This window comes from Hylaeus volcanicus, chromosome 4, assembly GCF_026283585.1.
Source record: "Hylaeus volcanicus isolate JK05 chromosome 4, UHH_iyHylVolc1.0_haploid, whole genome shotgun sequence".
NCBI lineage: Eukaryota > Metazoa > Arthropoda > Insecta > Hymenoptera > Colletidae > Hylaeus > Hylaeus volcanicus.
The window spans coordinates 20,805,416-20,820,270 of record NC_071979.1 but is presented as its reverse complement, the minus strand read 5'-3'; the positions used below and the strand labels follow the sequence as shown (position 1 = coordinate 20,820,270).

The 14,855-nt window shown below is 43.2% G+C and overlaps 2 protein-coding genes across 2 annotated transcripts in view; both read right to left on the bottom strand.

The window, feature by feature from the left end:
* Positions 1-3,393, bottom strand: part of LOC128874964 (CUGBP Elav-like family member 4) — a 614,239-nt gene extending 610,846 nt beyond the window's left edge. The window contains exon 1 of the mRNA XM_054120189.1: positions 2,430-3,393. The gene's annotated coding sequence lies outside the window, so the exon portion shown is untranslated. The remainder of the gene's footprint in view (positions 1-2,429) is intronic.
* The window catches only part of LOC128875212 (CUGBP Elav-like family member 5), a 447,698-nt gene that overhangs the window by 358,090 nt on the left and 74,753 nt on the right, over positions 1-14,855 (bottom strand). Inside the window, exon 2 of the mRNA XM_054120599.1 lies at positions 10,414-10,496. Coding sequence (XP_053976574.1) covers positions 10,414-10,496 — 83 coding nt within the window. The remainder of the gene's footprint in view (positions 1-10,413; positions 10,497-14,855) is intronic.

Sequence of the window (14,855 nt, the reverse complement as noted above, 5' to 3'; positions counted from 1 at the left end):
ACAATTCACAGTGAACCTTGCGTAAATGTCGCTAGCCGAGACAGTGGATACGAAATTCGGTTTCCATTCGCAGCGAGGGCTACTTGAACTATGTTTGTATAAAATTATTTAATTAACATATTCGCGACTTGTGACGCAAATCCGCGTCACTTCAAATTCCATTCCTGGTTATGAAAAAATTATGAAAATCTGTTTATTTTGTACACTACACATTTACAACGTTGACATTTCAAAACATTTTTGTAATTTTTATCTTCGCTCGAACGACACTCGGTACTAGGAACGTAAAATTATTAAATATCATCGTGGATGGGGAAAACTAAAAATAAGATAACTTCGTTAATTACGACTGCTCGTATTGGCCTCCGCAGAGAGAGTGTTTATTACGTGCTCGCACATGAATGAAAAAAAACTTCTCTTTTTAACATATTTGCCTGTAGTGGTACTTTTGCTTACATTTTAATTTACTTATATTCTAACAAAAATATCTGCCGCTCACGAATGCGTTAACGAGGTTGCAAGCTCAAAACTGTGGAACACGACGCAAATACTCGTCAACACGTAGACTAGCACTAAAGAACTAAGTAATGAATTTGAAAGTTGAGATGCCAAAGAAAATAAATCTGAATTGAATATCTGTTATCATACAAGTCATCGAGGAGCCATACGAGCAGTTTACCTTCAGTTTTCGCTAGCGTTGAGAACGTTACCTCCCGTATTTTTCTTATACCTGAACTTCGTCGTATCCAGCTAATCCTCGGTATCGTCATCGTTGCAACGAATATGCTCCCTGCAGTCTCAAAGGGAAAGGCCTTCGCCATCTACTACACGCACCCGCGCTTCATCCGAGCTTTTATCATGTACCCCGAGCTCTGTCTCTCTATTTCTCTTCCCATTCCCCCCGTGCACACATTCTGCACGGCATCCCGTCATGCTCTCGACCCGGCAAGTTGAGAGCCCTAATTAAATTCAGTCTGGGTACTCTTACCGAGCGCGGTCCATCGTTCATTAAGCGACGGATCAAAGTGATATTCCCGTAAAGTAGTTCCACTTTGTGGCGAGGGTTCACCCTGCCTATACCTATCCCTTACCTTTCCCTTTGCCTCGACTTGCCCCGATCCCGCGGAGGCATGAGCGACAGTCCGGCTTTACCCTGGAGGCGTACGTGAATCTTTTACGCCACCGTCGTACGAATGATTAATTACTCCATAGGCCGACGGTGGTTGCGCGGCTGCTAAAAAACCGGGGCCAAAGTGTTCCTCGGACGTCTTCGAGGGATGAAGGGTGTCGCCGAGTGATACTTTAATGGGTAATTGTATCCGGGATGAAGTGGATGTCGAGTTATGATAATGGAATTACGAGAGATTCGCGAGTGCGGAGTGCCAGCTTCGAAACTCTTTGCGTACTTGAGTCTGCGAAATTTTGTTTCAGATGTAAAGCATCTTCCTCTTAATTATTGATATAATTATTAACACGTTTTCCTCGTGATTATTGAATATATATTATAGCCGACGTGACAATTTCATCGAGTCGCAGAGATATTAAATTAGAATTAAACCTTTCCACTCGAGAGGTGACTCTCGATCACCGCTAGGTTCGACGCAGCAAATCGACCAGCAATAATGTTTGTTTAGATTTAATTCCGTTGGAACTCGAAGTGTCAAAAGAATGATTGTCGGTGTGGCAAAGGTGACCTAATTCGCAAATCTCAAATTAGAGATCTCATTTTCGGAGTCAATCTAAGCTTAGCGTTCGTGACTGGGTTAATAAAATCGCAAGACGAGTAGCTGTAAAACGTTCCTTTACGCGAATGCAAGACGTTCTCGCGTTGTGAGTATAACAAACAGTCCCTCGACAATGAATAGCAGATTCGCGGGATTGTAATTGTTCGCCGTGAAAGGCGACCGGAATGACGCCCGCTATATAGCGTAAGAAATTACCAAATATATGTACAGATATGTTGTAACAGTGTTTGGTACAGTTGGGCGATATATTTGCTCGATAGTTTCGCATTGGCGCGAGAATACCTTCGCACCCTCGTAGGATTAATGGCCTTCGAATGAGCCATAGAAGACAACGACTTGCAGCTGTTACACTGCGGCGTTGTGAATAATTAGCGGCCGTAGTAATTCCCCGATCATTAATAATACGACGCATTGGGTATGCATATAATAAAACGAATAGCGTTAACCTCGATCGTTGAAAGTAGCGGTGCGCGTAAACGGTAACGTCAGAGTGATGGTGGGACTGAGAGTTATCATTATGGCCTCGATACTTCAAACTTAAATGTCTCAAACGACCACTCAGAAATTGATAATTATCTATATTAACGAGTACATGTCACCAGTCCCATCAGCACGTCAGATTATGACCATTGAGCCAGCATTTAAAAAAAAAATAAGAAAACAATTGAATACAATCATTCGTACCATCATGTACTCATCGTAGAGGTAGGAGATCTCCGGATAAGTTAGAAAATCGACCATGGTGTCGTCGGTACCGCGAAACCTGAGAAACGGGGATCACTGTCGTCGTAGGACGAACGGGAAGGCACAACAACACTCCGTGACGAAGAGTCACGATTAATCCAGAGTTAACGAACTCGTCGAAAAGTCTCGTGGAACTGAGCGCCACGTGTAATCGAAGTTCGCCACAACCATTCGTCGCGATTAGAGGACAAGCTAGATGGCATCTAACTTCGAAACCGCCACTGCGCAGAAGCACTATACCGCTTCACTTTGTTACACAAAACCACTTGGCGCGACTCGAATCGTCCCGAAATCATTCGAAATCGATCGATAGTTTCCGTCGAAACTCGCGATTCCCCGTCAAACGCCGATTCAAGATTACACGAGGAACAAAGAAACCGCGACGCTTCGCGTGCCGCCAAACTTGCGCCGCGACGACTTCTCAATCTTCTCGATCGTGCTCGAAAACTCGAGAAATCACTGTTAATTCCAAGAGCAGACACGCGCAGCAACCCCGCTCGAAAGCGACAGAAAGAATGGGAACAACGAACGAGCACGAAAGGGCGCGTATAACTGCGATTGGCTTATTTTCAGGGCCGTATCTCGGAAGTTGGCGCGGAAGGTCCACGAGGCAGCCACGAGGGTGGAAACGGGCGGCTTTATGCGCAAACGGGAGATAAAAGAGGAACGAGGGTAGACAGATATATATATATATAGGTATAGGTATATACATATGTATATAGAGGGAAAACGAGGACTCGCAAGCCTGCGCTTGCGAACGAAAGCACAAGGGAGAGTAAGCTCGGTCACTGAGGCGTCGTCACTCGGCTTGCTTCCTCCGGAGTGACTCCCTCCTTTGCTTCCAGTCCCCTACCATTTTCATGCCATCCCTCCTTAACCTCCTCCACCTTCTTTTTGTTCTTTCTCGTCTTTCCGTCTTCGCGTCTGTGCCTCGCGGAAACGATCCCTCGTCGCGAGGCGTAACCACGGAAAGTTTCTCGTAATGGTTTGATAGCCTCCCCATCCTCCGTTCTCTTCCCCTACGCCGGGGCGTCCATATTCATTACGCAATAATTATATAGTATAACGAAGATCAACGGGGCGCTCGTTGCATCGAGGTTTGCGACAGAGAATGTTTAAAAACTCCGGTTCCCTTTTGAGCGCGCCCCACTTGGCTCTCGAGGACCCTTGGAAATACGGGAGGAGAAAATCAGCAGATAAGGCGGGAATTAAAATAGCGCCGCTCGCCGTTCTAGCGAGCGGAATGCTCGATGCGGATGACTCTCCCGCGAGCAAGGAATTACTGGCCCGAGAAGAAAATGGGAGAAGATAAATGTTATCGAACCGACCGCGACCGCACGGCCAATGAAAGCCAACGTACGGTCTTTCGTACTCGCGAGGGTTAACTTTCATCTAATCGATGATTCGCGAATGATAATAGCGTGAATTGCTTGGTTGTCGAAGAGCGAAGCTGATGCCATTCGTGGTTTTCCATGAGAGTCGAATTATTTAAACGCTTTTAGCCTTGTTTGCTCTAAAAAAGTTTTTGCAAAGGCATGAGTTTTCAGAATTTCACCCGATCAGTCCTGATATCATCGTGGATGACTCCTATCGATCTTTCCACGGACTCGCTTCAAGATTCGATCGAACCTTCGTCTGGAGGTCATCGTAAACGTCACCGTCTCATCTCGGGATGGCCCGAGGAGAGGAGGGATTCTGGCTTGCGAGGCTCTTTAGGTAAATTGCTATTTAGGTGCGTCGCTACGTGGCACGATAAATCTCGGCGTACTCTGGTGAAATTAAAGATCAAGGCGGACCAATACTCTCCTCTTTTTCGGGTAAGATGGGCAGGAGGCTTAATGCGGGCCACGCTTTATCGAAATTGATAGCATTACGCTTATCTCTCTTTTCTCGTTAAACTGGATATTCGTCCTTCTCTTTATATACATATATACACTTCCAAGTCTTTTTCCACGCAGAAATCTCCGACCGTCTCCCCACGATAAAGCCTTCCAGATTTAATTCTTGTTTATTTGCTTTGCTCGCAAGCTCAGCCTCCGCCATGGCTGCAGTGTTGGTCTAGCTGACTCCAACATTAACAGATCGCCAGATGTTATTGCTGTTCATTGGTATTTCGCTGGCGACAGAAAAATTCCTATGTAGGATCCCAGCTAAACTGTAACGATCTTTATTTAACCTTCGCCGGCCGAAGGAGATCGCGATTCGTGAAATTGCTGAACGTTAAGCAAATCCATATACATAGTTATAGTTTAAAGTGATTTAAAACTTTCACATTTTTCTTCTCCTTCATGTGCTTAAGTACTTTTATTTGAAACCATTAGACAGTATTGAGATTAATACACTTGTTTTATTATTTTGTGATCACTTTCGCAGGTATATTTATAAATTATTATTATTATGCGGAATTATCTAGCGAAATGTTTTTGATGATTGCAAGTAACATTATACCAATTTCGAAGCAAATATATCTGTATTCCTGTTTACAGGAGTCGGTTAATTAATCGGAGTATTAAAAGCACTCGCAGTAAAATATACAATAATAATTCGTAATTCACACTAGCTGCAATAATAATATTGCCAAATATTATCGTTTTATATATTTTTCCTCGACACATTCTCCATTCGAAATACAAAAAAAAATATCTCGCTCTATGCATCTAGTTATCAAAGTAGAATTACTTCTCTTGTCAAAATAACTTTCTGTAAATCTCACCCAGCTCCAAATGAAACCATCGATCGATGCCCTTACACCAACCCCTCTTATTAATTCAATTAGCGTTCCACACTATAAGGACCTACAAAAAATCAGGAAGAACCAAGAAGCGTCTTTCTGCTCACCTTATTAGTAGAAGTGCATTGGAACACAAATGTCAGGACGGAGCAACTCTTGAGCCCTCGAGTTTTGACGACTAAAAGAAAAATCCATTAATTCCCTGTTCCACTTCGCGACGGTTCGACTACCCTTTCTCTTCCGTGTCGAAATTAGGAACGGGCTTAAGTAGCGCGAACGTTAGGGCGACGCGATAAGGCACGGTGAAATTCAGAAGGACGGATTGCGCGCGACTGACAAATTGGCGGGCCGATTTACGAGGGTGTAATTGGCGTCGGAGTGCCATGGGGTTTGCCAGCTCGAAGGAAAGAAACGTTCAACTCCGACGGTCGCACGACGATGGCCGTCCGAGCGACGCGACGCGCTTCGAGTTGGCGCGAATTTGCATAAGGAAAACGATACTCGCGCGTGCAAAGCTCGCAGCGAGGTGGAAAAAGTGGGAAAAAGAAGTCGGGGAGCGGAATACGTTTGCGAGTCGAACGCGAAGGCGGAGGAAAGAGCCGAGCAACCCTCGAGCATTGTTTGCATTCTTCCCTAACGAAGTTTTTCGAACTTCCGGCCGCACCTGTGCGACCCCTCGCAGTCCAATGAAATCTTCGTGATTTCTTCCTCGCTGACCGTTCACTTCCCGTAATTCGTTAACATTACTCCGGAGTCGCGCAAACCTGTATCTACGGTAAATGTAGCGCTGTTTTTCTTATATTTATCTTAACGCGTGGAAAAATAATTGATTGAAAATATAATTTAATTTGTTTTGTCGTCGTACTGGAAATTGGACTGAACAGATGATGTATCTACCTCTAAACTTAGCTGATTCATCTCAAGTACCCGATGTAACCTATGCATTCAAGTGAGACTTACTATCCTCCCCTTATCTTCTAAGAAGTACTCTCATCTCACCCCAAAAACGGTGTCAATCCCAATTGTATTCCCTCTGTTCACCAACGGAATTCAGAATTCAGCGTGCAACATGTTCAGAATTCATGCCTTCGGTTCTCTTCCACGCTCGTAAATGCGACCATATCATCCCACGTCCCAACAAATACGACTGGCTTAGCCTGACACAAAGGCGGATCTTACATCTCTGTTGTCTGGTGTATGATCTCCTCCACTCTGACACACCTTCGTATCTACGCATCGCGGTACACCTTCGCTACGAATTTCACGTCATCAACTCCTACAGCACGCGAGCCGAATCCCTTCTCTACATTCCTGTCTTTCACTCCGTCAAATTCTCTGGTACCTTCTCATGTTCTGCGCCTCCCTGTTATAATACAATCTCCTGCTTGCTCGCACGTGCTCGCTTCCCATTACACTTTTCTGTAAACACGTGGCTGAGTCCTTCGTCCTGAATTCCGTTTTAGTTTAACACGAGAAAATTGTAACGGCGCGAATGTCTCGTGTATTTGTCGTAGAAGTCGTCATGCCATGACATCTTTTAAAAACTTGGAAATCGTGTGGCAAAACAGAGGTACAAAATATTCCAAACAATTTGTATTTCTAACCTTAAGACAATTAAAAAATTCAGGAACACAGAAAACAGTAAAGAAGAGTGCGTTGAGAATACTTTGTCGAAAAATACTATGTAGTTACTTCGTAGCTCCATAGTGCTGCCATTTAGGAAGCGGTCGATTCGTTAAAAGCGAAGCGTGCTATTTAATAGTTAACTACCACTGGTAAGAACTTTTGAATGAAATAACAGATGGTCTCGATAAAATACGAACTAAACTCGACTCAGCGTTTAACAATTCTCCGTTTAATAAGTGAGAAGCATATCGCGAAACGTGTTACGCGAGAATTAGAGTGTCCTTTGCTTCGGACGGCCGGGATCTCGTTTTAGATGTACAGTTCCGCAGTTTCGGCTCTAATTTCCGACGGAGTTTAATCCTGTTCGCTCACGAAAGAAACTTTTGTAACAACGATGAAAAATTACAAGTCGTACGAGAGCGTAGCTCCCGAGCAGGACTCTGGTTCCTCCGAGAGAAAAATGGTTTTCGACGTAATCAAATGGCTTCTACGATTCGTCAAAGCAGTCTACGTTTCGCACGCCACAGGATCCGCGCGAACTATCGCGATAACGACCGGAAGTGGGATACCCAATACTTTCTTTCAGAGGTATCGCGTGAGCGGGTACGAGCGCCTGCGCACGTGCTCGCTTTCCACAGTAAGCACGGGCTAAGTATAGCCGGTTAGCCACGGGCATTGTTATTGCTTGCACAGCGGGAGCGTTCAGCTTGCGATCCCTGTTTATGAAGGGTTCGTTGCTTGCTCAAGTTATGGTCTCAGGTGCGTTCGGATATTACAACTCGGCACGGTCAACCAGAAAATCAACATCGCCAACGCCAAATTTACAGTGCAACCTCATTTATCAATTTTTCGAGGGAACGTCTCACGAATTGCAGCAGTGTCCTGAATATCGAGCAAATTTGTTACTCATATTTGCCGTCAGGAATCATCCTCGACGCTGTTTATCTTTAATTATCGTGAACCATCCGGAGAGTCGCTTGGTTAGGAGGTGTAAACCGAAAGCGACCAGGAAGGAAAATTTCAATTTTTATATTTCTTAACGTATATTCGCGAGAGTATTGCCGGTGAATTGGTGAGACTTTCTGGATGAAAATGAGTATAAATACGACCATATTTGTGACACTTTTAATTCTGTGCTCGGACCGTCACAGTTCAAAGAAATAACTATTAAAAATAGTTCGAGTGCGGTCGTGTTTGGAGTCATTTTTATCATGGAAACTTCAGAAAATCAATTAAACTGTTAATTGTTGTACTCTAAATTTATTCTTATTTTGTATAATACTATGACTTTCATAATATGTTCACGTTTTAGACAATCTACTCCAGTTGATTTTGTAAGTTCTCTACAGTTTTCTATATATATATATATATATATATATATAAAAGAAAAGAATCACAATCTACTGTTCAAGTGATATGGAGCAGAATAATTAAATACACGCTAAAAATGAAATATTTTTATGAAATTTAAAAATGTAGAATCTTTTCATACGCAGAATGGCGAAGAGAACCATTTGCATATAAAACGTGTAAAATTTCCTCCGAAAAATAATGCGCTTACACTTCGCAAATGTTCTACCACTTCATAACCCTCTATTTCTAACTAAAAAGTTAACATCATCCCGCGCCCGCCATTCTACTACGCAACAAACAGTACAAAATGTAGCCCCGAAACGAATATAAAACACATAATAAACAAAGGAAATTTTACCGCAAACAATTCCAACACACTTTCTACATAACATGTTGCTCGCAAATTCCTCTCTCACGAACTGAAAGCGTGCTAAAAATAAATTCCCCAATCACCATACGACCTATCTTCACAAATATTTTTAAAAAGGTCGGAGTAGAGAGCCACCATTGCCCCGTAGACGTGAGCGATGCTCCAGAAGATTGTTTTAATTAACTTTAAATTAATATTCGTCATAATTCCTCTCGCCGTTTCGTCTGGCCGAGGCAACGAAAATAAAGCGAAACGAAATACCACTCGGCGACAGGACAGCACGAAAATGTCAAAAATCTCGAAACGAGCTACGTCGATGGGCACATGCGGGAACCCCTCAAAGCAATTGAAGTGATTTTTTCGTATTTGGCCAGCGTGCACTCGGCCATAGGCGTGCACGCACGTAAAAGTGCGTCCGTATATGCGTCTACCTCTTCATAAAGTCATAACTCAGCCAAGCCCCCGGCACATCTCTCAGCATAACATTTAAAACGATTTCCGCTGGCAGCAGTGCCAAGACCGTAGCTGCGTTGTTTCGGGGATAGATTAACGAAACATAACGCCAGTACTCGCTACGGACTTCCAAGGGGTAGCTCGGATAATGGGAAGAGGCGTGTTGGCACTGCTCTGGCAGTTAAGCAGCGTTCAGTGCCGGCGCTTGTACCCTTCAGCCCCTACGGCTGCGATCGATGGGAAATTTTCAGAGAAATATGGTCCATTTGGTTTGAAAACATTCGCCGAAGTCGACGATTTATTTCGGGAACACCTGGACTGGCCGACCAAACCGGGAACAGTTGAAATAACCATCCCTCTGCGTTATCTGATTCCGTGCGTCAAGGCTGGACGTCCTCGATTAACGCGTCGACTACCAATCCAATCTAATAAAGTCTTTTTCGGGCAACGAGTAGGTTTTCTATAGTTTTTGCTTTCAACTCGATATCATTATTTTGGGCAATTTGTCTAGAAGCTTTTGTAGAGGCTACGCTTCCGATCTTCGACCGAGACGCGAAGATATACGTTTCCTGATCCCTTCAGCGAAAAGGTGAACGCGAAATTCTGGTGCTACCCGTGAACAAGAACGCACGCAGTCACCCCTGTCGTTTGTAGGAGACACGGGAAATCTGATGATACATCGCGGATTCTGCAGTTTGCCTCCACCCACACCTTCCACAAACCCCCAGCTTCCACCTCTTCTTTCAACCCTTACCATCGACCCTCTATTCCCTTCCTAACTACCCTTTCAGCGTTAAGAGATTAACTTGTCACGCGGGGCCATTTTAATATTCCGGATCGCGGGGTGAGTCGCTGGAATTAGCCTGGAAAGCGCCATACGGCTCCAGCAGCGATAATTATCTGTTAACGTTACTGCAGGCTTTGCCTCTTTTTACGCGAAACTGCGCCCCGGGAAGAATTACGGGGGTGTTAACTTTCACGAACGTACGATGGGTATTCGATGAAGTGCCGCGCAAAATCGAACCGGACAGATCGCCATTTTGCAAGTTCGCCACTGGTTTGGACCGATTCCAATGGTTTTCGGTTGGAAGATATGCGGAGAATTTTACAGCTAATTTTCGGCCAGTGATATACACGTGATACGATGGACCCAGTTCTGCTCGCCACTTAAAAACGACGATATAAGTTCGCGCGGACGCGTGTCACGTTCGGTCTCGTTTTCCAGTTGCAGCGAATTCCTTGTTGTAGAAACATTATTTATTTACCTTTCTCGCGTATAGAATTTAAGTAACGTTCGCGTGGCAAGTAGTTCACATAGAATGAGTGGGCGCGGTGGAATATAAGAAGCCTGAAAGTAGGAAAATTACACCTTCAAATGTGTAAACACTCACCCCTGGTAAAGTCCGCTTCTCATGCAGAGCGTTCTGGGCGCTGATTGCGCTGTCACGACTGTAGTAGGTGAGAAATGCACAGCCTGAAACAAAGAACAAAGTCAGAAATAGTTAGTTGACTCGAAATGACCACATTTCAGAGCAATTCGTCTTCTGAAATTCATCTTCAGAAATTTTTTAACACATTACTGACGAAACTAATAAAATTCGGAAACTAGACATCACAAATTTGTATCTTTAGGGAGAAAGTGTTGTAAATATGTGGCGTATAAAATAGAAAGATTTTCATCATTTTTGTATAACCAGGAATAGAATTTAAAGTGACGTGAATTCACGTCAGCGGTCACGAATTTGTTAATATCAAAATAAATCTATCGGTATGGTCTCGATGGATACACCGACTATAATTATATCTACTTTAATTTAAAATATTAGGATAAAATCGAATAAAATCCACCCAATTTTATCAAACAACAAACTCTTAAAGCCCTCGTTTAGGAAACCTTTTATTTAGACCCATTAATGCCTGGATGATTGTCCACACACAAGAGTTCCAATTGCATGCCTTCCCTGTCGAATGCTCGAACCGGCATACAACAAAACAGAGCCTTAAGGAGAATGAAATGTTCACTTTGCTTGGGGACTTATTCAGCAAAGTGCACCGCCGGCGTCGCTCCATCGCGTGTGCTCGCCACTTTGGAACATTTACTCGACAGGAATCGATGTGTCACTGTAATTAGATGCAGGCGATTGAAACTTTTCGCGGTATAATTACTAGCGCGGGCGCATTAACCAACCTTCTGCATTATAATTTTTACGTCGCGACGCAAGCAACCAGCTACAAGCTGAGCGTCGACAAGATCGCTCGAGCGAAATGGCCGTGCCTCACGCAGTTACAGTCGCCTATATTCTTTGAGCTTTCGAAGGAAACTAAACGCTTCCATTGAGAAACAGCCGTGAGTGAGAAGATCGTTTCCTACCCAAATCGATAAATATCGTTGAAGCAGGTGGATCCACCAGGGACAAGGAAAAGCATGGGGCAATTTGAATCGTTCGTTATAATATAAATACAGATCCTTGTTTTAAAAAAAAAATCAGTTTCTCCTCATATCTCAAAATACGAATCATCACTTTAACGATTGAGCCGTTCATTGCACCAATCGATTAACTCCACCACTCACATAAAAATTGTAACATTACTGACGATTATTTTGTGGCTATTCTTTCTTGTTAATTTTATATACCGTTAGATGAAAGCTACATGTGTATTTGTGCATTTTACAATATTTATTTGAATGTATACTATAAAGTGAATTTTAATAAATAATGTATATCATTTCATCGCATTTCTCAACTTTTCGTTTTATGGAGTTAACCGATTCGTGCAATGAACGGCTCAATTAACAATTCGTCACCATTTCATCGGTTGAACACGGACGAATCGTAGCTCGGAGGTACGCAATCCACACGTCCCTGCTACGTTATCATCTTGGTCAGATATTAATGCCAGTCGGGACCAACCCAGTCTCGCTAATGTTGCACTCACGCAAGCTCTGCGCTAGTTAGAACCAGGTCGTTATTTCTAAATTGATATGAACAACCGTGTATTAGTCACAAATCAATGTTCCACAAGCGAGACACCTATCTACAGCGATGCACATGTAGCGCCTCCAAAGTTTGCAAACTATCTTCTTCAACTTCGCGAGCTCTTTCGCCGGAAACGAGGTTACGTGTAATTTTTATACAGCGGTATCGATGCACGTGCACCGCAAAAGACTGTGTTGAACTTTTCAATTAAGTTCCGTTAACGCATCGACTAAACGTTAAAATTTCATCCCGGACGTAACAAGTTAATCGAATCGTTTATTTGCGGTCCGCCTTGAAAACGGTACCGAAGCAACGGAAGTATCGACATCCCCATCGTCGTAAAATTAATTTTCCAAAACGACTCCGGTATATAGCGGGTTAAAACGATGGTAATTAACCCTAGAATTGGACGGTGCCTGAACCAGGCCATTATCGGCTATCGCACTGTCGAGCAAACCTCCTGGGCCCGCCTTCCTATCGGTCTGAGGATTTATTCAAAGGGCTTCTTCCTCCTATCTGATCTTCATTTGACTATCTCAACACACAGAGATGGATGTAAGCAAGCACGCGCACCGCCAGAGTCGTGGACAGAACTCGGTCTTAGATCACCTGCTATTTACGACACGATCGTATCACTACTTGATAGTCTTGATCTGTCTATAGCCCTGACTGCTACGAATACGAAATCTATTAACCCTTCGAGCGCCACGCATATTCGCGTCACACCTCGGTAAACCTGTTGTACTGTTGAAGCAGTATTGCGGTTGATTTATATGAGTTAACTCAAACGGCAAGGAACTGCTTAAAACAAAGCATTTGCCACGAGATCCTCTATATTTTGGCTAGTTTTGTAAGCTATCGAGTTTCCAACTTACAAATCTTCCCTAATGTATCGGTCCTTTTTGTACGTGAACATATCACGTTCTTGCTATAACGTTCTTGTACTGCGACATCACATCTAATCATTATTCTCTCACATCAAACTTCGAACTAACCCTCTCGACACTAATTTGCCGCAGCATGCCACGAACAAGATTGAATAGGATCTGATCGCGACTTAGTACAACATCAAAGTATTATTTCTACGAACAGATACGGTAACTTGCATGTACACGTACAACCTACTTAACTTCTTACTCCAAACGTGTGCCATAATATTATCGTTGTTCTTCCTTTGCTCGTACTTTGTTCGAGAAACTATGGTTGCCAGTAACAAATAATGAATAAAAATTATAAGAAAAAGAAGATTCTCAATTTTGTGGAAATATCAAGCGACAAATTTATATAAACTATAGTAAAACTTACATTCTGATATCGAAAACAATATATTCGATATACCCTTTAGTCTTACCTCAGCTGAGGGGAGTAACGTGAAAATAACGAGACAGCATAATCGAAGCACGCTGGACAAGAGTGGAAAGGTACCGAGACGAACATTTTCTTCGAAAGGAACTGTCGTAAGTTTCAAAGTAACCGTACGAAGTCACAGAAAGGGAGTAAAGTTCTTCTAAAAAATTGGTTAGGCGTAATCGAGTGTGGATATTGAAGATTTAGGGATATTGGATGGGTTCGATAATTTTCAACTTCCAGCCTGGGTGGGCTCGCTCAGTCATTATAATCGTCTAAGTGACCTCGTAAATTTGCTAAGCGCCAGGTCATATTACAAAGAGGTTTCACCGAGCCACCTTGGAAGCATGAGCGGCGGAGCGAGCACCGGTGACACCTGAGCACACCACACGCACACTTCCGCCCATCGGTAACTGGACACTCGTTCCCTCACCTTTCCATCATGGAATTGACATTATTATGTAAATTATGTAAATTGCGAAATGATCCTCGCGCTTTTAATCCCGGTAAAATATATGGGATTGTTGGACTTTCTAAAGCAAAATATACATATATCTTTACAGGCTCAAAGAAAATTTTAAAAATTTTACGTCTTTCCATTCTTGCGACGTTGTACGAGGATTCAGTGACGAAACAAATTCCTCTGCTATACTCTATCCAAAAATATTGATCCTAAGAAGAATCCAACATCTATAAACCGAGTCACCAGATTTAAAAATTATTCGAGAGGAAAATTACAGAAGACACCCATTTTAACTCGGACTAAAAAACTGTCACTTGAAAGCAAGTATTACCACAGCAAATAAACTGCGGCTGACCTGGTATGAAAGCAGTCTCGCTAGTTTCGTGGGATACTCCCTAGGCGTGATACGATGCATAGGGTCAAGATTCGAACGGAAGTCCGCATTGTGCCCAGCGATGGGCAGGCGCTACCCTCACTAGTCGGGTCCCCATTGACGGAACACCTTGGTGTGATCATCGTTAGCAAGGAGGAAGAGCTACGGATTACGTCCGCGAAAGAAGATCTGGCACGATGCACAAACGAGAATCTCTCAGGAAGACTACCCTTCAAACCGTCGAAGGACAAGTGACACTCGACGACTACCTTGGCCACGTTGCCGTGGCTGTGGATCTACCAAACAAGCCACTGTGCATTCGAGGAGTGCTACGAGAATGGACTCCTGAAATATAGAGGTATATAGTACTTACAAATAAACAAGACTGAAAATCCGTCAGACTAGCCATTTTATATAGAGACAAGTGGCGCCATCTCGCGAGACTGTAATTATTGGAAGGGTTGCTAACGAGACATTAAGTTGAAATTGATAACCCTGAACTGAGTGGATTCGAGGAAAATCAGAGAACTGAAAATAACGTATGCTAAATGTATCCTTGCTAAATCATCCTTGCACTAATCTCCTTTTAATAATTGTTATAACCCGATAATTTCCATTTACTTGCACCAAATTCTCAAAACACCACCAGCGTAGATTGTTCATGGTCTCTCG